Source organism: Apteryx mantelli, chromosome 1 (assembly GCF_036417845.1).
Source record: "Apteryx mantelli isolate bAptMan1 chromosome 1, bAptMan1.hap1, whole genome shotgun sequence".
NCBI lineage: Eukaryota > Metazoa > Chordata > Aves > Apterygiformes > Apterygidae > Apteryx > Apteryx mantelli.
The window spans coordinates 210,513,876-210,538,954 of NC_089978.1; the positions used below are offsets into that span (position 1 = coordinate 210,513,876).

Below are 25,079 nucleotides of genomic sequence, written 5' to 3' on the forward strand. Positions count from 1 at the left end.
TTTCCAAAGATAGAAGTTCAGATCCTTGCCCATTTTCCTCTATTTCTTTCATAACAATTGTATTTAATTTCCCATATGTGATTTTGCATACTAAGTCTGGTTAAAGACAGAGAACTAGTGTGGTGGCTGAACAGGATTATTTAAATTAAAATCTGAAGAACAGCAAAACAAAAGTCTGGAGGCTGATCATTATCCCCCTGAAACACAGCATATGGTATACCAAATATAAGAAATCCTATCTATTAGGTACATGCAGTAGCAGCTAATCTTTACAGAAAAATGGCATTAAGTGATAGGGACTCAAAAGGAGGTCATACCCACCAACAGTTATTTGTTGTTAAAGTTAAAAAAAAAAAAACAACAAGAAAATCTTTTGAAAGAATTCTCTCTCAGGAAGGAGACTGAAACACACACAGCTTCTGAGGAACCTACCAACGTGTAAGATGAGGGGGAAGGCTTTATAATTTTAAATATAGAGATGTGATCTGCTATCTCATACAACTGTACTGCTGTGAAGCAACTCTAATCAATGTGTCAGAACAAAGATTCCTGACATTTTGAAATAAAACTGACAGGTGGTGTACTGCCCAAGAACTGAACCTCCAGCATTCAGCTATTTAAATGTAGTTTCTTGTACAGCGCACTAGAATATTTTCGATTGTAAGAAAACACTTTAAGACCCCAGAAGCGAACCTCTGCCATCATGTACTATGCTAGCTCCAGAGGTAAATTCAGGCCTTCACTGTTCTATAACATTACATTCTGTAAGACATAACCTGTGGTAAAGCACTGCACTGACAAACTTCTTTGTTCTGAATATTGGGACTTTCTTGGCCACAGTAGGGTTAGCACGAACATTCTCCAAACTTTTTGGTCTCTATAAAGAGTATGTATTATTCCATGATGCTGAGAGTTTTTATTAATGCAAAGTAGTTCTAGAATATATGCACTTGTGCCATTACTCCATAAGTAAAACTAAACAACTGACATTGACGAACATGGCTGAAAAGATCTTATTTCAGAGAACACAGTACTAGGAAATAACGCTGGTGAATCATATATAACTAATAGTGAGTATTTTGTCTCGTCCTGTAAAATTAAAAATCAATACAAATTGACTGCAAACTTCAACACAAGTAACATGCATGCCAGAGAAAAAATATGCAAACAGTAGCCTACCAGACTACTTCCTCAAAGATAAAGGCAGAGTATTGAAGTCTTCACTGTGGGATAATGCACTGTTTAGTGCAAAGGGAAAGAAGAGATTACAAACTGCCATAAAAAAAACAACAAAACGAAACATCCTGAGAGAAAGGGAGGTTGGAAATTTATGGATATATTTGCTTATGATAAGGCTGAGGTGACAAAGAACATGGAAAAGGCAAAGGTACTCAATGCCTTCTTCACCTCAGTCTTTACTGGTAAAACTGGCCTTCATGAATCCCTGGCCCCTGAGACCAGCAGGAAAGTCTGGAGCAAGGAAGACTTACCCTCAATGGAGGAGGATCAGGCTAGGGAACATTTAAACAATCTGGACATACAAAAGGTCCATGGGACCTGGTGGGATACACCCATGAGTGCTGAGGGAGCTGGCCTCATCGTGAGGCCACTCTTGGTTATCTTTGAAAGGTCATGGTGATTGGGGGAGATTCCTGAGGACTGGAAGAAGCAGATGCCACTGCATTCAAGAAGGGCAAAAAGAAGGAGCCAGGGAACTAACAGGCCGGTCAGCCAAACCTCAGTTCCTGGGAAGGTGATGGAGCAGCTAATCCTGGCTAACATTTCTAAACATGTGAATGACAAGGTGATTACAAGTAGTCAGCATGGATTTATGAAGGGGAAACAATGCTTAACCAACCTGATAGACTGCTATGATGAGATCACTGGCTTAGGGGATAAAGGGAGAGCAGTGAATGTTGTTTATCTCAAATTTAGCAAGGCTTTTGGCACCATCTCCCATAATATCCTCATACACAAGCTAATGAAGTACAGGCTAGATAAGTGAACGGTGAGGTGGATTGAAATCCGGCTGAACTGCTGGAGTCAGAGGGTTGTGATCAGTAGCTCATAGTCAAGCCAGAGGTCAGTCATTAGTGGTGTCTCCTGGGAGTCGATACTGGGTCCAATATTGTTTAATCTCTTCATTAATGACCTGGACGATAGGACTGGATGCACCCTCAGCAAGTCTATGGATGACACAAAACCAGGAGGAGTGGCTGATACACCAGATGATTTTGCTGCTAGTCAGAGGGACCTCGACAGACTGGACAGATGGGCAGAGAGAAACCTCATGAAGTTCAACAAAGGGAAGTACAAAGTTCTGCACCTGGGGAGGAATAATCCCATGCACCAGTACAGGCTGGGGGCTGACCTGCTGAAGTGCAGCTTTGCTAGACGGAGCTGGGTGTCCTCATGGACAACAAGTTTAACATGAGGTAAGAATGTATGTACCCTTGTGGCAAAGGTGGCCAAAGCTATCCTGTGCTGCAATAGACAGGGCGTTGCCCTCAGGTGGAGGGAGGTGATCCTTCCCCGCTACTCAGCACTGCATCAGGAGTGATGTGTCCAATTCTCGGCTCCCCAGCACAAGAAAGACATGAACTTACTGGGGTGAGTCCAGTGAAGGGCTACTAAGACGATTAAGGAATCGGAGCCTCTCTCATATAAGAATAGGCATGAGACAGCTGGGACTGTACAGCCTGGAGAAGGAGGCATCTGATGGGGGGGGTGTAAAGAAGATGGAGTCAGACTCTTCTCAGTGGTGCCCAGTGACAGGATAAGAGGCAATGGGCACAAACTGAAACACAGGAAATTCCATCCAAATATAATAAAACACTTTTTTACTGTGAGGGTGGCTGAACACTGGCACAGGTTGCCCAGAGAGGTTGTGGAGTCTCCATCCTTGGAGATACACAAAACCTGACTGGACATGGAGTAACCTGCTCTAGCTAACCCTGCTTTGAGCAGGGAGGGGGCTCGACTTGATGATCTCCTGAGTTCCCTTCCAGCCTCAACTATTCTGTGACTCTGTGATTCTGTGAATGTCTCAACTGAGACTTAATCAGATTTATAAGAAAAAAAAAGACTAACACAAAAACATAACATATATTTGATGTTTTAATTCTTTAATTAAAGTATTTTTAAGATTGATGCAGCTAAAAAGATAATTATATCCCTGTATATTTAAGTGTAGCTAAAATACAGTGTGTAAAGAAGCAGATCATGTACATTTCTGTTTTCCTCCTAAAGACTGATAAAAAGAAAAGGAGCTTGGGCCTATTTCACCCTTTATACGTATGGGTCTAGTGACAGTGTTACAAGGACAGCAAGGGCATAGACAGAACTGTAACAACATTCTTAGTCAAAAGTACTAAAAGCTTGTGCACTAGGCACATGATTAAATGAAAGGAAATTCATGCAAAGTTGGGAAGTACTACTCCTACTTGTAATATCTTCATCCTTATGTCATCTCATTATCATGTACTTCCATCTACCAAAATCTCTGCTTCCTACTTTCTCATCCCTTCATCTGTACACTTTCACTTGTCAGCACCTAAACCTCATGTCCTTTATATCGTAAATCATTTTTTATTCTTTACTCTCAAACTAGGAAACTGTCCCTAAGCTTACTAGTTTTCATGTCCCCTATTATCCTTCTTTCCTGAACAGCAGCTTCTTCACTGTCTCTGCCACTTTGCCATAGGAGACAGCAGGAACCCTAAACCAAGATTAGGTTCCCATATATGAGTTGAACTGTTATGTAAAAGCTCTTATCCCATGGTGTGGAAATTCCAGTGTGGAAATCTGCACAAGAGAACAAAAAATTGAATGTAATGGTAGCATGCAGCCTTTTGCTCTGGAATTTCAGCACCGTAGTTGCAAGCAGCTGATGGAAGCCTGCTCTTGCAGTAGCTGCTGCCACCCAGCTGATCTGTCTTGAGAAAGAATTTTCCTATGTCCAAGACTGTAAGACTCTGAGAAATGCAGCCTTATGGACTACTTTTGCTACTGGTAGCCCTATCCTTTTTAACATCCTTTTCCCCTTTTTCCCATAATAAATGTCCTTCCATCACACCACTTCTTTTCCCTACTAGTAATGTCACTCAATTCCCTTCCCCTTTTACTACTTCACTTTGTGTCTCCCCCGGTGAGAACTAACTACCATCACATTCGCTACAGGGAAGGGCAGTTGGCTCTCAACTACTCAGCCACAGTATGCGTTGTCTGGCTGTTCAGTAGCGTGCATGAACCATCCAGGATGGTAAGTGCCTGGGTGGCTGAGAAGCAACTCACAACATCGCTCAGTTGCCTACTCATTCTTCATAGTGGTAGCACAGAGAAGATGGCCAGTAAATTGTTTCATGGGCCTTATAAAGACTCAGAGTTTATGTTGTGCAGGCTTCCTTTAAAAGAGGATTTTATACCAAAGTCCGCTAGGATTGCATACCTACCTACCAGGAAGTGCTAAAATTATTACAGTAGAGTTTAACTAAGGAGCTTTATCTACTTCATTTTACATCATTACTTACAGTTCATTTAGTGTCAGCATTCAAGGACACCTTATTAGGAAGAAAATCCAACACATCCAACAAAAATCCAGCACTTGAAATATCTTTTCATCAATGTTGAATAGCATAGAAAAAAAAATCTTAATTTATCCAGTAAAGTAATAATGACCTGAATCTGACTGTGTCTTCGGACTCTACTGCTAAAAAGTTGCCTGTACTACCAAATTCTGTTCTTTTTTGAGCCACTCTGCAGAAAAAGCCTTGAGATCCTATAGAAACAAAAAATCCTAAGACTCACTGGAGTAGATGAACCTTAATTTAACAGACTTGTAGTCACTCCCGTATCTTACAGGATAAAAGTTTTGACTGAAGCTTTTCTGGAGGTTCAGACATCCACAAAGCTTGACTATCATACGGACTCTCTGAGGATATCTAAGAAATTCTGGGGAATTTACTTTCTTTCAAACTGGCTGTGCTCAAAAGTTACCAGAAAAAAACAAAATAGGAGCAGACAGACATGTACACAGCACAGCTGACCCTGGCAGGCTGGACTAGAGAACCTACAGAGGTCCCTTCCAACCAGTGTAAGTCTGAGTGTTTTGATTTATAATCCAAACAGTTTAATGCATGTATAGTGCTAAAAAGATGGGGAGAAACTGCAGATATGCGTATAGTCTTCTTAAGGGTTTTATGTTAATCTGTAAGAAAAAAAAAGCATTATATGTAAGTAATAACCCATCAACAGGACGTACAGCTGCACTCCGACAAAGCGTGCCAGGCGCTTGAAGAGAAAGTTGATGGAGTGGCTTTAGAGCAGCGGGTTGGGATGGCTTGGTCGGGCTGCTTGTGTAGCAAAACCCTGCTTCCTGCTGCGTCCCAGGAGGGCAGAAGAGAAAACCCCGCTGCTGCCCCAGGCCCTCTCCGCGCTCCTGCCGGTCTCTGCCGAGGGGAGGGCGGCGCCGGAGGCCCCGGCGGCTGGAGGGGGCCGGAGCCCCTCTGAGGGATCTCGGCGGGGAGCGTCGGCCGTAGCCGAGGGGGATCGCCGCGGCGCCAAGGCCGGGCCGCGCGACAGGAGCCGCCACGGCGACGGGCGGGCCGCCCGCCCAACGGCTCCCGCTCCCCGTGGCGCCACAACCGCCTCCCCCCACCCCCGCGGCGCTGGTACAGCCCTGCCCCAGCGCCGCCCCCGCCCGCAGCAGAATGGAAGCTTCCCGCACGGAACCGTTTAAATTCGACCCCTCATCGGTCGCCCCCCCCCTCCCCCCGCAGGTGCAGCCGGCTCGCACCCCTGCGCGCGGTGACGTCACGCAGACGCACACGAGCGTGCGGGGGGGGGAGCGCTCCCCCCTTCTCGTTTTCAACCTCATTCACGCTTTGGTTTGGGCGGGTTTTCCCTCTCTTTCGGTCTGGCCGGCTGAAACTCTGCGCACGCGCACTCGCGCCTCCTGGCCCTCCCTGGCGTGCACGCGCCCCCCCCCCCCGTGTGGGCGGGGCGCGCGGCCGAGCGCCTCCGGCGGGGCGGGGCGGGCGGTGCCGCGCCGCGAGAGCGCCGGGGACCGCGGCGGCGGCGGGAGCGGCAGCTTCTGCGGCCGGCGGGAGCGGAGGCGCAGCCCCCTGCCTTCTCCTTCTCAGCCTCCCCCCGCCCCTCTTTTTTATCCCCCCTCCTCTTTCCCCTTGCTTGCGTGCGAGGTAGACTCGTCGTGTGTTGCGTACGCTGCCGTTGCGTTTCAGGTGAGGGAGGGGGGGAAAGAGAAAGCAGGCGAGGAGGCATTCACTCCCCCTCCCTCCTCGGCGCCTCCTCTCCGGCGCCAGCCGCCGGCGTTACCCGCTTCTCTTTCTCCGGGAAAATATAACAGCCCCCTTCCAAGATGGGCTGCACTCTGAGCGCCGAGGACAAGGCAGCTGTGGAGAGGAGCAAGATGATCGACAGGAACCTGCGCGAGGACGGCGAGAAGGCGGCCAGGGAAGTCAAGCTGCTCCTCTTAGGTAAGGGCCCCCCTGAAGTAAGCCCCCCCTAAGTCCTGAGGTAAATCGTGTCCCCCCCCACACACACACTCCTTCCCCCCAGTCCTGAGGTAAATCGTGTCCGTCCCCCCCCACTCCTTCCCCCCAGTCCTGAGGTAAATCGTGTCCATCCGTCCCCCCACTCCTTCCCCCCAGTCCTGAGGTAAATCGTGTCCATCCGTCCCCCCACTCCTTCCCCCCAGTCCTGAGGTAAATCGTGTCCATCCGTCCCCCCACTCCTTCCCCCCAGTCCTGAGGTAAATCGTGTCCCCCCCCCCCCCCCACACACACACTCCTTCCCCCCAGTCCTGAGGTAAATCGTGTTCCCCCTCCCCGGGGCCCTGAGGTAAGTCGTGTCCCCTGCCCCGCCCCGAGTCCTGAGGTAAGTCGCCCTCCCGCCCCCTCCCTGGGGCCCTGAGGTAAAGGCCCCCCACGCTAAGGAAGAGCCCCCTCGCCGCTAGCCCTGAGGCGAGGGCTCCCCTGCGGTGAGGACCCTCGGCGGGCGGCCGCCGCCGGGCGGGGCAGGTGCCCGGGGCTAGCTCGCGGCTAGTGTGGCGAGAGGGGGGCCTCGGCCAGGCGGGCCCCGCTTCTGGGCAGGCTGTGGAGGGGTCCTTCCGTTAAACGCGTGAGGGAGGGAGCGCCGCTGGCTACGGTGGGCTGTGTGCTTGTGGCTCCCCAAAAGTTTTCGGGATAAGGAAGGGCGCAGCAGCTTGCTAACACAGGTAGGCGCTTCGGCTTTTTTCACGGTTGGAGGCAGGGCTGTTGTGGAGAAACGACACGGAGTAGTTTGTCCAAGGGCCCCTGCTTTGAGGAGAGGGGCCTAACTTCCATGTAAAGGGGGTAACATCTTAAACTTCTGTCGTGGGTCCCGTGTACATCTGCTAAGAGGAAGAATTTATGGTAATTTTAGGTTGGAGGATATTTGTTCTTAATGTTTCTTGTAGAACATCTGCTTTATGTATCTGTTATTGTAACAATAAAGTGCAGAAAGCGTGAAAGCAACACAAGAGAAAACACCATTTGACATTTTGTATTGTTTTATTTTTGTGGAAACTGCTTATGTTGCTGAAATCTTACAGTATGAAGTAAAGTAAAAGCTTAATGGGGATTCTGCAGTGTGTGATGTAGTGAATCGCCTTACATGCTTTCTTCTGTTGTTAAATTTTGCTCATAATTACTTCCAGACTTTTTGAGTATTTTAAGTGATATACTTGTATGCAGAGATAAGTACTATAAGGTTACTTTTAAAAATTACTATTAAAAAAAGGAAGCAAGGTTTTTAATTAGAAAGCACCTTCATTTAGAACTAAAACTATTGTACAACTTAGACAGCTGAGCAACATTAGTGTTGTATTGATGTTGTAGTGACTCTTGACTTAGGCTTCATAGCCTAAACCAGAGAGGATTCTTCTAACCCAGAGTTAAAATGCTGTTGAGTTGCTGTTTGCCCCATGCTGCCCCTCCCCTCTCGGAGCTACAGTTTCAGGCAAAGTTTTTTAAAGTATCAACCAGTTTCTCACTCCCTTCAAAACTGATTATGCTAGAATACTCATCTACAGTGCTTTTATCACTAAATAATCATTATTGTAGTAGATCTCCTAAAATTTCTTCTTTCTGTTGCTAACTTAAAATAACTCCAGACACATGAAAGTGCTTCAAGTTTGCTGTAAATGTGAAGAGTTGAAACAAGCCTAGTGTGGGCTGTGTAGCAAGTGTCCTAAAATGTATGTATAGACTAAATCTTGCTTTTGAGGGAAGCAATTTAGGGGTATTTTTTTGTTTATTTTCCGGGAAGAGTTAGGCTTTCTTATTTTGGTTGGTAGTGCGCTTAGTCCTGTATTGCTTTGGAAGCCTCGGTAATGGATTGATGAATGCAAATGTTATCAGGTATTTGATCAGTAGTAATAGCGCAGATGATGTTCTTATGGTTTCTTTTGAAGCTGGCAAACTAATGCTTTATATATGTCAGGGTTTTGGTAAGATATTTAAAACAATTCTTTAGAATTTTGTTCTTTTGTATGAAACTTTCAATATGTGTAGTGTTGTAGTCATCTTTATCTATTTCATCATATTCTCTGGATATGGCTAAAATCTACATCTATAGGAAAATGCTTTAAATTCCTTAAATTTAAGATTGAATTTTGTCACTGTATTTTCAATTGTTTAATGTTCTTATTTTTAGAAGTCCAGTGTTACTAGCTTATTTCTAAGCTTTTCAAATTCTGATTTTTTTAATACAGTAAAACTGAAAAAAGTGTGTTTTCTTTTGGAACCTCATGAAACCTCAGGATGTGTAACAAATGGTTGGATACATACATTTTTATCATAATACAGCTCAGTTGGTTTAATATTTCCCCCTTCCTCATTAAAATGAGGTGTGAAAACTAGAAGGGTAACTTCTGTTAGGACCAGTGCTTGAATCATTATTTAAACAAACACTTCATAAGTGATCACTGAACTTGGAATGAGATTTTGGCTATGCACCCATTGATGCATTTGTGTATTTCACCTGTGTTGGAATGAAGTTTTTCCTGATATATTCTCCTTGCAACAGTATCAGATGTATAAAATGTTACATGAATACTTTATCTGATGACAAAACTATTTTAAGGTACTTCCACTAGAGTCATTTTCTTCCTCAACACTCACTTTCCCAATTGCTTGTTCTGCCCACATATCGTAGTTGATCTTTTATTTGGTTGTATTGGTGCATCTATTTATGGGTTTGTTCTGTTAAAAAGATACTGAAATAAAAGCAAAAGCCCAAGTGTGGTCTGCTGGCAGGAAAAGACAGTGTGTGAGGCATCAAAAGTATCTTGCTTATGTAGAAAATGTGCATGTAGCTATACCTATCGACTCAATAAGAGAAACTTATTCCAGCATCTGTAAAAACTTTATTTTTATGTGGTGATTAGAGAACCTTACTGATTCTCTACTGATTAAGCTAGTATGTTCAGCTGGAGGAAGACATGTTTATAAAGTTAGTTTATTTTTAGCTTTTATATTTAATTTGTTCCATTATGTTTTTTATAAAGGTTTGCCTAAAACAGGAAACTGCACTGATTTAATTAAGAGGGAGATGTGACTTGACTTTACCCAAACCATTGTGACTTTGTGATTAATATCACTAATTTAAGTTTTATTTATATTTTGTTGCCCTGTTTCTAGGGAGAAGCAGCCAGATCTGAGCTGTTCAAATTATTGTTGCTCCAGATTATCTAACTTTTTTCATATCTTTGAAAAGGTTCATCATTGTGTATGAATTTGACTGTAGACTGCAGAGAAGGTGGTCTTGGAATACAAATCCTAGATTCTGAACAATTATCTGTCCAAAACAATATTTCATCCTTATCATTCCATGCACTTTGATATGATACCCCAACAGCAGGAGAATCTTTTCTGGAAAATTTCTCTAAGAGCAGTTCTCATTATTAGAAGTAGGCTGAACTTGAGTGCATAGTTTGTAAGCCAGCTGGAACATGCTTGTTTGTGTACGTAGTTTGGTGATTTTCTCTTTTAAATCATTAAATGAGCTTTTTTCACTTAAAATTATCTTCACTTCAATCAATGTCTTTTATTTGTCATGAAGAAATACTTAAATTTCACGGGAATTAAAAATGAAAGCTGTAAGTGCTGTTTAATATACTGTCAAACACTAAAAATCTAACATGTAAAAGAACCTTTCCTTAAACACCTAATATTTGTATCAAGTTGATTAGTTTTTAAACTTTCATTCCCTAATTGTTTGAAGTAATAATTTGGTTTTAGGTTTTTTGTCTCTTTTCTTAGATAGACTCATATACTTATTGTGAGCTGGATTTCTGAAAAGCAGTATATACCTTGGCTAGTTTCCAGGTAAAGGAAGCAATAAATCCAAGCTCTTTTTTTCCTTCTATAATTTCTAATCTTAATTTTTGGTGGCCAACAAATAAAGTCTGATGCTTTCAAAATGAATGCAGTTCTACTGATGTTGGGAGGTGGTGGTTCTGTGTGCTGCATTAACATACATGTGATCCAGATCAGGTGTGGATTTGGAAATACACTTCTATTGAATTAGCCAAAGCACACAAGACTGAATTTATGCCAACTGCAGGAGAACAGACAGTACCCCATTTAGTAGAAAGCCTTCTGGTATGAAGTTAATCATAAGGGGTTTTTTTGAATACATTCAACCTGGCAGTGTGAGTTTATAGGATTAGCCCTTTGTCTTGTGGATTGTTGAATTCTTCACCTAATATAGTGAATTCAGTGTTCGGGTTCTTAGCATCATTGAATGAAGAAGGCCTTCATATGTCTTGCAGATTTTCTAGGAGTGGGTCCTGGGATCTAGGAGACCATCGGCAATGTATTTGAAGACTGCAATTATATGTTTCTTTCTGGATAATGACATTTACAAATTTAAGTTCAGCAGATACTTTTATACACATGACCCACAGAAACACTTTTCCACTTCTGAACTGTCTTGTGATTCATGCTGGAACAGGGGCGTGCCATGTTCTTAAAGCTATCTATCTTTTATTCCAAGACAGAGCACTGCTCTTAACAAGAACTGCAATGAAAAAGATTGCTTAAGGCAGGAACTTGAACAATCATATCCAGTTGTTCTTCTAAATCTTAACATCCCAAACATCTTTATCTCTCTGCTTCTCTTGTCTTACTGACTTCTGCTGCTCAGTCAACTGACTCCCACTGCATACTCATCTTTTCAACAATATTGTACCCATAGTCCTTGACAATACCAGTTTTCCTCCAGACCTGAGACAGATATATAGAGATAGATATATCTAAACACTCACACACACACACGCACACTTTTTATAGCATTATTTCTCTTGCCTTTCCTCCAATGTATTCTTTCTCCATGCTTGCAAACAAAAAAAGACTTCACAAGGCTTATGAAGCTTATGGCAGTTCTCAAAAAAAAAGCTTCATTCTCACAAATTTATATTGCATGCCTCAGATGTTGACCTCATTTTTATAAATTATGCCAACCTTGATTGTCCTAATCTAAAAAGTTTCTGACAAAATAGTTCCTGTCTAACCTTCAGAAACAACTATCTGTAGATATTTAGAAAGATCACATTATTTAAAAGCTCTGCTCTGGGACACAAGTGTTAAATGTAACATGCCCCCCCTCCCCAACTTCTTTCTGTGTAGTCTGCATAGGAGTTTGTAAAGGGGTTTTGGGATTCTGAGCTGACCAACAGACCTTTCAAATATTTATACTTGAAAGATTATTTTCCTGAAAGTTGTTAATATAATGCCACTTATTCCCCCCCCCCCCCCAAAAAAAAAAAGAGACTAAAAAACACTCCAGTAAGATACTTTTTGGTAAGCAGTTCACTCCCAGCATCAGTGGCACCTCAAGAACGCACATAAGTTCTGTAATATACTAGCTTAATTATTCCTACTTTTTCTGGCAGCACAGTTTGTGCCATCGTTGTGCTGATATAACAGTTTGCTTCAGTCCTATAGTTGTATATCACTGAAGTGATCTTGCATTTAAGCTAATGTCTGTCTGTGAAGAGTTATTTTTCAACTTACTTCAGGACTACAGTATAGCTCCTCACATAGTTGTGTTGGCACAACGTGAACTGGGACTCTGTGTTGCAAAGAATTACACTGTGCTGGTTTATATATTCACATCCCTGGGGTAGCTCATTCTTGTGCTATGACATTTTACACTTTGGTTGTTTTGGTACTCTGAGAGTGCAGGATTGAATAGTAGGAACATCCTAAAGTCTGGCTAAATGTACTGTATTGAAACCAAGCTGTGAGTTGGCTTCACAGGGCATGGGGTTCTGAAGCCAGTTTTGCTGCTGAACTTAATGAGTTTGCCATGTTGTCTTGTAATATGCTATCTGGCAAATGTCAGCGTAGGAAGTTGGAAGTAGAAAAGAAAGTTTTAAGTTCTTCTGTTCAGTGTGAAGATTTTTCTGCCATGGTAACACTGAAATAAAGATCCCAAGTGACTTGGTAATTGGCTATTAAAAGTCTTTCATAAATGTATATTTGGGAGAGCCTGTATTGATGAAAGCTTGCTGATCTAAAGTCATCTCTTAATCAGTGTCCAGCTTTGCTAAACTCAGATGTTCTATTTATTGACCATGCTTGTTCAGTGGTCACAATATTGTGTTAGACTTTCTGTAAATTACTGTTTTGTTATTGTGTAAGTGGGTCTTAGATGACTTCACCTGAGAGAGATTCTATATCCAAAAATAAGTTTTTATGCTGGTAAGATATTGTTGAGCGAGTACTGTTCTTTATTTCATAGTGTGACAGATATATAAAGAACAGTAGGAGAATTCAGAACTCTGAAGTTGAGCCGAAAGGATAATCAAGGTATTGAAATCTATTAGACAATTAAGACAAAATAGCAAAACTCTTTTTCTGGGATGGTTTTGTGTACCAGGAATGTATACTTTCGCAATAAGACTTGAACTCATCTCAAATGCCAAACTTACTTCACTCTCCTTGTCCATTGATTTGGTTTGGTAGGAGCAAGGCAAGACTAAATAAGATTTCCTAATGAGAATCAGAGTGAGGAATGAAGGAATAATATGATATCATACTCTATTTTCCGTGCTTTCTGCTGTCTGCTTGTAACTCTGTCATGATGTAGTTGTCAGGAGTGTTAGAAATGTGAATTTGGAAGATGTTTCATGTTATCATGGTTTTGCCTTTGGAATTTGGAAAATTTTGGAGTCATTTTCAAAGTTTCTGGAATTATCTATAGCTTGATACATCACAGAAGGAAAAGTATTATTTATCTGTGTGTGCTGTCCCAGCGATATGGCCTAAAAAGTCACCTGGTGTCACAGATCCTGTGTACATTATTATTCTGATTTGAAAGTATGTAGTCTGTTTACCTGTTGAGGTAAATTTTGACTTCTCAATTCATTCTGACTTATGAATGCTGATCTTTTACACATAGGTAGAAACAGATTTAATTTATGGTTAGCCTTGTTTTCCTCGAACATGATATGCCTGTTTTAGGTTTTTTTATTTTTTCATAATATCATTCTTTCAGGATCTTATCTGATGGGATAATTGGTTTGCAGCATTTAATAATTAATTCTTTAAATAAGAGATGTGTTGTTGAATATATGATAGGCAAATGGGTTGCTTTCCATTCCTGACTTTAGTAACTGAATGGTCTTTGCAACTTCTGAAGAACATAATTTCTTGTCTCTTTGGGTATTACCTTGATAAATCAATTAGAGATTTTCATGCATGTCTTTCATATGTTTATATGAGGGAGATTATGCATTTTATAAATGTCGATACATATAAACCAGTATTTTATATAACTACATAAATTGATATTGAAATTAAGTTATTCCTCATATCCTGTTAATAGGATGCAGAAAGTAATTTTCATAAAGCTACTTGTTTTAAAGGCATCAGCAAAATTAAATGAGTATGCAATACTTTGATTTATGAAATAAACTGTACATCATTATTTTGTTTCATGAATGCTTTTTTAGAACTGTAGTATTGTGTTTGGAGTGTATAATATACTTAGCCAAGGCTCCTAACTATTTAGTGTAATATAAGAATATCTAGGCAACCAAAATGGAAAGGAAGTCTTTACAATTGTTGCATTAAACTGATGGCTTTTAAAGAAGAAATCAATGTACTGTAATGAATGATAAAATATTGGAATTGTGAAGCAGGCTTATAATTTTTAATTTGTTTTAGAACTTAGTTTTGTTTTTTGAAATGGAAGTACTAATCAGAGGCACAGCTGTTGGAATCAAATGGCTACATGTATCCCATCCTTCCATCTGTAAAGTTTTTAAAATCATTTCCTTCATACATCTGTTTTTTACATGGATGAAGCAGTTGTAGTCATTTGGCTCTAATATGAATCCTTACCTATTAGGGTTGTGAGGAAATTCTGAATCTCTGTTTTTTTAATAGTTTTCAGTATAGCTAACGAGGTTCTTGTCTGCTTTCTAAACCTATACTGCAGTGCTGGAAATAAGCAGTGCCTGTTGTCTAATACTGTAGTGACAAACAGTTGAGCTACTCTGTGTTGCTAGAAAGGAGAGCTCTTGCAGCACCTGACTGTATGGTTTTGCCCTCTCCCTGGCGCCTTTGAACACTTCGCTCAGTTTTGTGCTGGTTTAAAAGTCAAATTGACTATCCTTTTCTGGCTTGGTTTGCTGCTAGTGGTCAGTTGAACTGATATTTCGTAATGGTCTGATGTCATGGAATAAGGGCATGGTGAGCACTGAATAAAAGCATAGTGAGCAGCAGAAGCACGTGCCTGATGCAAATGGATGGTGCGAGTGAGAGGAATAAAGGGTAGAATAGAATTCTTTCAATTTCTGCCTTTCTCTGTCACAGTTAACAGTAAAGCTGGATGAGGCATAATGTTAAATTGTACATTAACTTCCCTGTGAGGTCTAGTCGTTGGGTGTGTTAAGCTCCATTCAAAACCCACTTTTATTTTAAAACGTCACTGCTGGAGTAGGAGATACTGCCTTTTTCAAGAAGTGTTTTGGTTAGAGCACTTGATGAAAAATTGGAGGTATGAGTTTGTTTTCATTCCGAGTCCAAGGGGACTTGAATCTATGTTTCTCCATTCTTCAAAATGCTATTCTAACTTAAGGTTTTAGTCTCAACGAGGACGGATGTTTTTCTACTTAGCAGTTTGGGTTACTGCAGCAAAGAATCCAAGATGGTAGTGGGTAAGAAGCATAACTGCCAGCTCAGTGTCCAAACTGTAGACTAAAGAGGAGAGTACTAGATGTTAGTCTCTGGTTAAAATAGTAAAGTTGTACTTTACTGTAAACTAAATACTGTGTAAGTGCAGTATTGGAATGTAACTTTAAAATTTACCAGAACTGGAAATGTCTTGCAATAACAGAATTGGGAATAAACAAGACAATTCTCTTGAGTATTCATAGATTTTATGTTTAATCGAGTGTTATTTTGAATGTTCATTGAAATTTTTTTTTTTAGAGTCTACCTGTGATTTAGTATATGAGGGTGGACTGAAGGTAGGTTGCTAAAACTCATTTAAGTGTTATCTGTATTCTTGATGCATTATATATTTCTTGAAGCGTTTTGGAAGTAGATTTCTCAGCTGTATGCCGATTTAGTTACTGATCCTTGATAAATCTGGTAGATCTTAGCAAAACCATTATGTGCTTTCTAAGCTTTTAAAGGCATTAACAGGGATTCCTTCTAATAAGCTTTAGTGTCTCAGTGTTTGTTAGCAAAGGCTGTCATCTAATTCCTAGATGAGAGACTACTTAAATTCTTTTGTCTGTCTGCTTTTCAGGACCATAGGGCCTTTTGTCCTACCTCCTTGTAGTTTGAGGCTAATGAGCTGCTATTTATGTAGGTCTCTCTTATTCCTCACTTTGTGCTTGTTAAGTGCAACTGCCTGTGTTTGAACTGTATCAAAATTTCCAATGATTCAAAGCTTTCTCAGTACAGTTTGAAACCAGTTGTTAAATACAAAGTCTGTTAAAAGGTAGACAGATTCTTGTTTTAGTACTCTTTAACCACAAGTATTTTTTGTAGGTAGTTTTGTGTGGAAAAAACGCATGTGTGTGTTGCAAAGAATATGATTGTGTGTACAAACAAATCTTGTTCTGCTGGTTCAAATTGAAATAAAGAGTTCTGAAAATGTTTGCTTTTGAAATGTTCAATTTCGCTATCTAGGTTGATATTTTTCAACATGTCGCTTAAAGTCCCTACCATTTTTCAGTGGAGATAGTGAATTATAGTTAATTTTACTATCTTACTCTCCTTATTTTGTGGATCTTACAGTCCTCAAACTACAAGATAAAAACCCCTGTTCAGTTGGGGATGGGTAAAGACTAAGAATTTGTGTGAACTCAGATTTATAGCACTACTTCTACAATAACGGGCTAACTTTTTGTATAGTTCCCATTGCCCTCGTGTAAACTTTGAGGATACCTATTTCTCATTTGCAGGTGATGCCTTGGTGTTGTGTGATGAGTAGAGCTTTGAAAAATTCGGCTGAGACTTGCATGAGATCTTTTTCTGTTTTGAGAGGACTGCATCCACATTGCCTTCTCATTTTCCCAACTCTTTAATTATAGTATAATGTAGTAATCTGAGATAGCAGGGACAGTTGGATCTGTCATAATCCTAGATAATACAACAGTAGTGTAGTTCTGAATTGCAAGCGTAACATAATATGAAAATATGCTGTGAATTACAAGTTCTTCTGTTGTATGTCTGCACCAGAATAACCTGCGTAAGGTATGTCTGTTGCAGTGGGGAATATTTTGTTAAGTATCTCCAAGTCTGAGATTGATCATCTGTTTAGTAGTAGAAGTCCTCATATCTCGGTCACTGAGCTATAAATATGGCATGCAAAGATAGTAGATATGTCTTCATGGAAAACTAGAAGAGTGGCCATACCAAGTTAGACTGAAGGGTTCAATCTAGCCCAGTGTGCTTGACAGTGGATAGTAGTATTTGACTATAAGAGAAGAGCACATGTTTTGCAGTCTGTGTTTCAGGGACTTCCTGAGTTAGTGGATATTCCTTATGTTGAATTTTCTATGAAATTTTCCTCACCCTCCCATCCCTCCCCAATTTATTTTCTATAAACCTACATAAAATTTTGGTATATATTTATAAGGACCCTTTTCATATGTACATGGTGATATCTGTTGTTTCTAATGGGCAGGTGGCAAAGCTTAGCAGTTAAAGTCCAAGTAAATAGCTTAGAAATGGTTCAGGCAATAAGCTCAATTTTTAATTACATTTTAAGGCAGAGTCCTACTAAAATTGGATGTCTTGAACTCTGAAATCAAAAAAGATTAAGTACAGGAACCACCCTCCATTCTGAAAGGCTGTGTATAGATTGGGATACAAAATACTGTTTTACTGGTGAGAACTGCAAAGGGGCCTAATTTTTTTGATGTGCTGGCGCTCTGGTCAGCTGATGATGATCTACTTGACCATGCTGATACACACTAATTTGGGAGCATGTGGTGTGTGTTTTTTAAGCTTAATCATCCATCTGAGAGAATATCAGGAGTATGGGGAGGAAGACAAGTTTTAATCTTAGCACCACTATACTTCAGGTACCACGGGCCAACCACACTGTCAAGAAAATAGAATTCAGGGCAGTCTGGACTTCTAGGTGTTTCATAGATATGTTTGGAGGTCTAGACAAGGCATGCTGCAACTCTTTTGACAGAAATCGATGGTAACTTCAGTGGTAAGCACCTAAGAGGAAAGGAGATGGTGTCTTCACTGTCAGAGCGCTCAGCATTTATCTGATATATTGTGTAGTCATGTGTAGTGTAGCCACTCATGTGGCCAATCATATCCTTACATAATACAACTTCCAATTATGTAGTATTTATTGTTTCTGAGCAAACTTTTACTTTTTTTACTTGTATTTTTACTGAACAAATTAAAGTCTTATTTTAATTTTCCTTTGTAGATCAATTATTTACTATGGATAAAATTCCACTAGAAATATTCACAGAAATTTCTGGGTTTTGAATTTTGAGCAGATTCACGAATCTTTAGAGGGTAGCAGCATGGAGGCTAGCCTTGGTATATTTAAGAAGTCAGCTGGTAATCTTATCAAGCTGTTGTAGGCATTGACAAGTTAGATACATTTGGGGCCACAAAAGTTTTCCCTGGTTACCAGTTAGCATACAGTTATCAGATAACAAACTTAATTTCTACATGGATTTCATCTCTGATCATGCATCCACTCCCTTATTTGATTATGCCAAAAATTAAACAAGTTTATCTCAAAACATTTGAGTCTCAGCTTGTCATGCTCCTGGTAGGTTGGGCACCTCAAACAAACCAATCTATGCATATGCCTTAATTGAAGAAAATGCTTCAGATTTTAGTGTATAATGGTGGTATTCATCTTGTAAGACAGTGATACTGTTCTCTTTTTAGAGATATCTTGTACACTCTCAACAGATACCTTTTTTAAAGTAGTTTTAGTTCCAAGGTACTGTACTTCCTCTTGAATGTTTCACAGAGATTCTGAAATATGGAACCTGGCATAGTATAAAGGAGAGCACCAGTAGAGAGACAATGCATTCACAATATGGGTTAGGGTATAAGCAGGGCAGATAATGGTAGTAGGGTCACTACTACACAGAAATAGCTGTACAGCCAGTAACTTGAAACAAACAGTTGAGGGGAATATAGATACAGGAATTGTTTTGAAAAGCTAGATTTAATTTGCCTCTTCAGAAGCTGTAGGTATGCAAGTGTGCTGTACATAGAATTACACATAACAAGAAAGTCCGCTAGGATGTTTGCTTATCACATGCATACAATTCTGAGCAAGAAGATTATTTCATGACACCTTTGTCATGAAAAGATATTAAACATTATTTGAAATTTTGTCATAAAGATGTAAATAGAAAGTTATCTTAAGTTTGCAAAATGGACCATACATTCTGCTTGCTTCATCGTAACCGTTATTCTTAGGACTTCATTGAGTTCCACAGGTTATACTGAATATAAATGCACACTTTTCCTTTGTTATTTCAACACTAAACTTCTTAATTTTTTTTTAATCGCTTGCCTATGTATTTACAACCTAAGTAGTCTAGGTATCTAGGAAATTTAAAGCAATTTACTTTAAGTTCATTGGAGGTCTAGACCTGGATAAATACATAGGACATTGTAACTTGGGTTACTGTGTAATTGCTTTTTGAGGTAACATTTTATATAAACAATTTCTTAAAATGGTGCTTAGGACATGCTATATTGACTCTATTTTGTTGAGTACTGTTGATTTCAAAGGTCTACTTAGAGCAGTATTGAAGACCTAGGAAAGAAATAATCAGTTATTGGTTTTGTTAGGGACTTTCCGAAAGTGACAGTGGATTGCAGAACTGCTTCTAAGCTAGAAATAAGCCAGCATGCAGCTACTGCAAACCTAGAATTATCTCAGATCTTTTATCTGAGTCACTGTTGTAATTTTAGAATCTGTCACTCCTGTGCTTTCAACAAGTGATGATGTAATCTGGGACTCACATTCATTACTACATAGTTAAGTTACAGAAATATTTTCTTCCAGGTATTACTCACACAACTTCTTAATTCATTCAAAGTTTCCTGATGTGTTCAAACTTCAGCAGTTATGGAACTGTAGCAGCCACAGAAACATAGTTCTTGTCTGTGGGTGTTTTTTAAAAAAATAAAAAGAGTGAGTGAAGGTGTTGGAGGGGGAGAATATGACAAAAAAAAGAATTCTGCAGGAGCAGGTATAGCTGTGTGGATGCTGATGTCTAAGAATGTTTCATTTAGTGGTCCACCTGTGTGGTGGAAGTGTAGCAACAAGTTTTCCCTGCTTGTGGGTTTCTTGTAGTAATATAGATGTATTTTGAATATAGTAACAATGTTTAGCAGCTTGAATTCTAATTTAATTCTCAAATCTGGTAATGTGTCATAGGGCGATAAATTTAAAGTGATTATGTTTCCAAGCTATCCATCTGTCCTGCCCTTTTGTGAGAGACTAGTGGGTCCATAATAGAAACAGCAGAAATCACTGGTCATTTAACTTGTGCTGTGATAAGTGGCAGGTGAGGAACAGGCATCATTCGTTTTGTGCCTTTTGCTACAAAATGCTAACATCCAGCAGAAGACAGGTAGGACAGTTGTGGGGAGAGGACTTTACAGCAGGTGAATCCAAAAATTTATAAGGCAGTGTATTTTTATTTTAAATTTCAGATGTTTCTGTGCTTAAGTTAATCTAGTGCAAGTCTCCTGCTGTACAGTCTGAAAAGCTGTCTATTGAAAGTTTTATATTAATTACATTTTTCTCTTGTCCATACTTGAACTCTTTTCTCGCAACATATAAAATTGTTCTACTTGTTTGTAGGTTCTGTTCCTTTGTCAGACTGAGCTGGTGCTTCAAAACTAGCTCTGTTCCACTCTTCCAGTTTTCATCTAGGTCCTCCCTTAACTACTTTTCTGCCCCAAATTTAGTCTGCAGTTATTCCTATGTTAGTGTTGCCAGGAATATTTTTGTGCTATTAGGTATCGTTGTACTTAAAAGCTGGTTTCCTCAAAGAGGAATACTCTGAACTTTAAGCAGTTTGGAATACTTCTTATCATGGTGTTTGAGCAGATTCTTCAGTAAGCAATTAGCAACTGTTTGGCAAGTTAGAAGTGTTATTATTTAGATCCCAGTACTTACAAAAGGCAGTGCCTGTGCTTGAGTTCATAAAATGATTCTTCCTGAAATTTGTCATTCTGGAATGCTTGCTGTGTAGGAAGCTGTCAATGCTAATTTTATTGGCAGTAGTGAAGCTGAAATCAAGCATCAGAGGCCATCAATAGCATCCTTTTCTAGATGATGGAGGAATATACAGTCAAGTCTGTCTAAATTTGGATGGGGTTTGATAGTGAAAGAAAGAACAGCTATCTTTGTCATTTTATGTGCAAGTGTCATACGAAATATTTAATACTGCTCGCTCTTGTTTAAAACTTTCTAAAAGCGAGTTCATGTTCTGCTCTAGGTGAGGACAGCTTATTCACAGTGAAATAAAGGAGGGAATTTTGCATCAGTTCAGCTCTGCATCTGTCAGAAAACCTGGCAGAGTCCTTCATTTAGGAAAGCAAAATAATGAATCTCTTTTCAATATGGGATAGTAAGATGCTATTTTCTTATGTACTTGATAAAGGTTATCAGCCAAGGTGCAGGCAAAAAATACTGTTCTTCCATTTTCCAGTAGATAAAATAGAGAATGCATGTTCCAGGAGCTCACTGTAGGTGTTGGGTGCTATGTAACCAGTTACTTTGTGTTTATACGGTTTATATGATTGTGGTGGTGTTACTGAGAGAGCTTTTGTGAGAATTACAGATATTTGGTACACTTGAATGCTAACACCATAGAGAAACATGCATATTCTGCTCAAGAAAGAGTAGAAAGAATAGGGGGGAAAAGTTGAAATTATGATAACGTGACCAGGCCTGGCACTCACCTGGTCAGTTACAGTCAAATGTTGTAATTTTTTAAGGGAAAGAACATTCCACAAGCTAATGTAAGTGAAATACAGTAATAATATTCCTTTGTTTAATTATCTCCAAAATTGCTGTTGAATTCATAGTGGTATGAAAGGGAAAATTACTTTTTTCAAATGGTTTGAATTGAAATATTAACTGAAAGGAAACTAAAGATTAGTTTTATTCATGAAATGATTAATGGACTGATGCTTTTGTCTCATGTTTGTGCTCAAGTGCATAATTAAGTATTTACAGATTAATTTGTATTATAAATATTTTAAGTGTCACAGCAATAAGTGACTTTGGTGATGGTGTCTCTGAAAGTGTAACTTTGTTTAAAAAGCTTTCGGTCTTTTATTTAGTAGGTGTTCATGTTGTTGTGGTGCCCTTTGATTATTGAGAGATATGCATAGACCTTGCCTACTCCAGGAAAACTACTATTCCTCAATTTGTTCTGTTGTCATAATGTATAGTATTTATCAGTAACTTGTAGAGGTCAGTGTTCTCTTACACTTGTGTTAGATGCAGTTTTTGTTTGTATTATATCCTGATATTGAATTTCTGTGGCAGCTCAGAGTCTGAGAACTACTGCTACTCTGCAGAAAGAAACCTGCAAATAAGACTTGTTTTTGATAAACATGTAGGTTAACTAAATATGGCATTAAGCCAATCTTAGAGTGAAATTGGCAATCCTACTCTTTATTCTGTAGCTGTGTACTTCTGCAGCGCACTCTGTGTTGGCGCTAACACTCATTCTACTGTGTGTTGGAGGAAAGGAAATCCAGCCACACCAGTAACAGCGTTGGGGAGGAGGTGGGACAACTTTTGGCAGCCAAACAGTCCTGAGCTGGCTTGAGACTGTCATGAAACTACATATTTGGTTTAATCTGCCAGGAGGAACATTCTGAAGGCATCACTATATAGCAGACTATTTAAAATTTAAAGAATAATTTTAGCTTGGAAGAAACGTCTGGATGTCACCTATTGGCAAGTGTCATCTTGAAACCTTGGCTCAAAGCAGGGCTAGCATCAAAATTAGATGAGACTGCTCAGGGCCTTGTCCAGTTTTGCCTTAAAGATCTTTAAGGCTGAGATTCTATACTCCCTATACTCTGTTCCCTATTCTATACTCCTTCTATACTCTGAGCAATCTGTTCCAGTGCTTAACCACTATCCTTGAAACAGTGTGGTGGTGGTGTTTTGTTTTTTGTGTGTGGTATGGGTGTATTTTCTCCCCCCCCGCCCCCCCCCCCCCACTTGTATCTGTCTGGAACTTCCCCTGCTGCAGCTTCTTGTTTTCCTCATCTCTCTTTGGGCACCCCTGGGAAGTCTGGTTCTGTCTTAAGGTATCTAAATGGGTTTTATGGAGAAGACAGCAATTAGCCCCTGCCCTGGTCATCTTTCCAGGATGAAAAAGCACAGTTCCCCTTAGCTTCTCTTTGTATGCTATGTGTTCCAATGCCCTAACTATCTAAGGGGGAAAAACTGGACACAGTACTCCAGAAGTATATTTATGAATGCTGAGTAGTGGGGAATAATGGTTTCCCTTGAGTCACTGCCTGCCCTTTTGCCAGTGCAGCCCTATATGTGGTTGGCTGCTTACTTCTGCAGGCTATCTCAGTTTCTCCAAGGCTGTTCACAGAATCACAGAATCGCTGAGGTTGGAAGGGACCTCTGGAGATCATCTAGTCCAACCCCCCTGCTCAAGCAGGGTCACCTAGAGCACGTTGCACAGGATTGCATCCAGGTGTGTTTTGAATATCTCCAGAGAAGGAGACTCCACAACCTCTCTGGGCAACCTGTTCCAGTGCTCTGTCACCCTCACAGTGAAAAAGTATTTCCTCATGTTCAGATGGAATTGTCTGTGTTTCAGTTTGTGCCCGTTGCCTTGTGTCCTGTCGCTGGGCACCACTGAAAAGAGTCTGGTCCCATCCTCTTGATACCCTCCCTTCAGATACTTGTACACATTGATAAGATCTCCTCTCAGCCTTCTCTTCTCCAGGCTAAACAGGCTAAACAAACCTGGAAGGCCCAGAATTGGGGAGTACTGGGGAGCCCAGAATTGGACACAGTACTCTAGATGTGGCCTCACCAGGGCTGAGTAGAGGGAGAGGATCACCTCCCTCAGCCTGCTGGCAACGCTCTTCCCGATGCACCCCAGGATACCATTGGCCTTCTTGGCCACAAGGGCACGTTGCTGGCCCATGGTCAACTTGGTGTCCACCAGCACTCCCAGGTCCTTCTCCGCAGAGCTGCTTTCCAGCAGGTCAGCCCCCAGCCTGTACTGGTGCAGGGGGTTATTCCTCCCTAGGTGCAGGACCCTGCACTTGCCTTTGTTGAACTTCATGAGGTTCCTCTCCGCCCAGGTCTCCAGCCTGTCCAGGTCTCTCTGAATGGCAGCACAGCCCTCTGGGGTATTGGCCACTCCTCCCAGTTTTGTATCGTCAGCAAACTTGCTGAGGGTGCACTCTGTCCCTTCATGCAGGTCATTGATGAAGAAGTTGAACAAGACTGGACCCAGGACTGACCCCTAGGGGACACCACTAGCTACAGGCCTCCAACTAGACTCTGTGCCACTGATCACAACTCTCTGAGCTCTGCCATTCAGCCAGTTCTCAATCCACCTCACTGTCCACTCATCTAACCCACACTTCCTGAGCTTGTCTATGAGGCTGTTATGGGAGACAGTGTCAAAACCCTTGCTGAAGTCAAGGTAGACAACATCCACTGCTCTCCCCTCATCTACCCAGCCATCACAGAAGGCTATCAGGTTGGTTAGGCATGATTTCCCCTTGGTGAAGCCATGCTGACTACTGCTGATCACCTTCTTTTCCTCCACATGCTTGGAGATGGCCTCCAGGATGAGGTGCTCCATCACCTTTCCAGGGATGCAGGTGAGGCTGACTGGCCTGTAGTTCCCTGGGTCCTCCTTCTTGCCCTTTTTGAAGACTGGGGTGACACTGGCTTTCTTCCAGTCCTCAGGCACCTCTCCTGTTCTCCATGACCTTTCAAAGATGATGGAGAGTGGCTTAGCAATGACATCCGCCAGCTCCCTCAGCACTCGTTGGAGCATCCCATCGGGGCCCATGGATTTGTGGGTGTCAAGTTTGCTTAAATGATCTCTGACCCACTCCTCCTCCACCAAGGGAAAGTCTTCCTTCCTCCAGACTTTCTCTCTTGCCTCCAGGGTCTGGGGTTCCTGAGGGCTGACCTGAGCAGTAAAGACTGAAGCAAAGGTGGCATTCAGTAACTGTGCCTTCTCTGCATCCTTCGTCACCAGGGCACCCACCCCATTCAGCAAAGGGCCCACATTTTCCCTAGTCTTCCTCTTGCTACTGATGTATTTGAAGAAGCCCTTCTTGTTGTCCTTGACATCCCTTGCCAGATTTAATTCCAAACGGGCCTTAGCCTTCCTCGTCGCATCCCTGCATACTCTGACAACGTTCCTATATTCCTCCCAAGTGGCCTGTCCCCCTTTCCACTTTCTGTAGACTTCCTTCTTCTGGTTGAGTTTTGCCAGGAGCTCCTTGCTCATCCATGCAGGTCTCCTGCCTCCTTTGCTTGACTTCCTGCTCATA

The 25,079-nt window shown here is 41.1% G+C and overlaps 1 protein-coding gene across 1 annotated transcript in view; it reads left to right on the forward strand.

Annotated features, from left to right (window-relative positions):
• The first annotated feature begins 6,055 nt into the window (after positions 1 to 6,055).
• The window catches only part of GNAI1 (G protein subunit alpha i1), a 40,500-nt gene continuing 21,476 nt past the window's right edge, over positions 6,056 to 25,079 (forward strand). Inside the window, exon 1 of the mRNA XM_013944108.2 lies at positions 6,056 to 6,494. Coding sequence (XP_013799562.2) covers positions 6,377 to 6,494 — 118 coding nt within the window. The 5' untranslated portion in view covers positions 6,056 to 6,376. The remainder of the gene's footprint in view (positions 6,495 to 25,079) is intronic.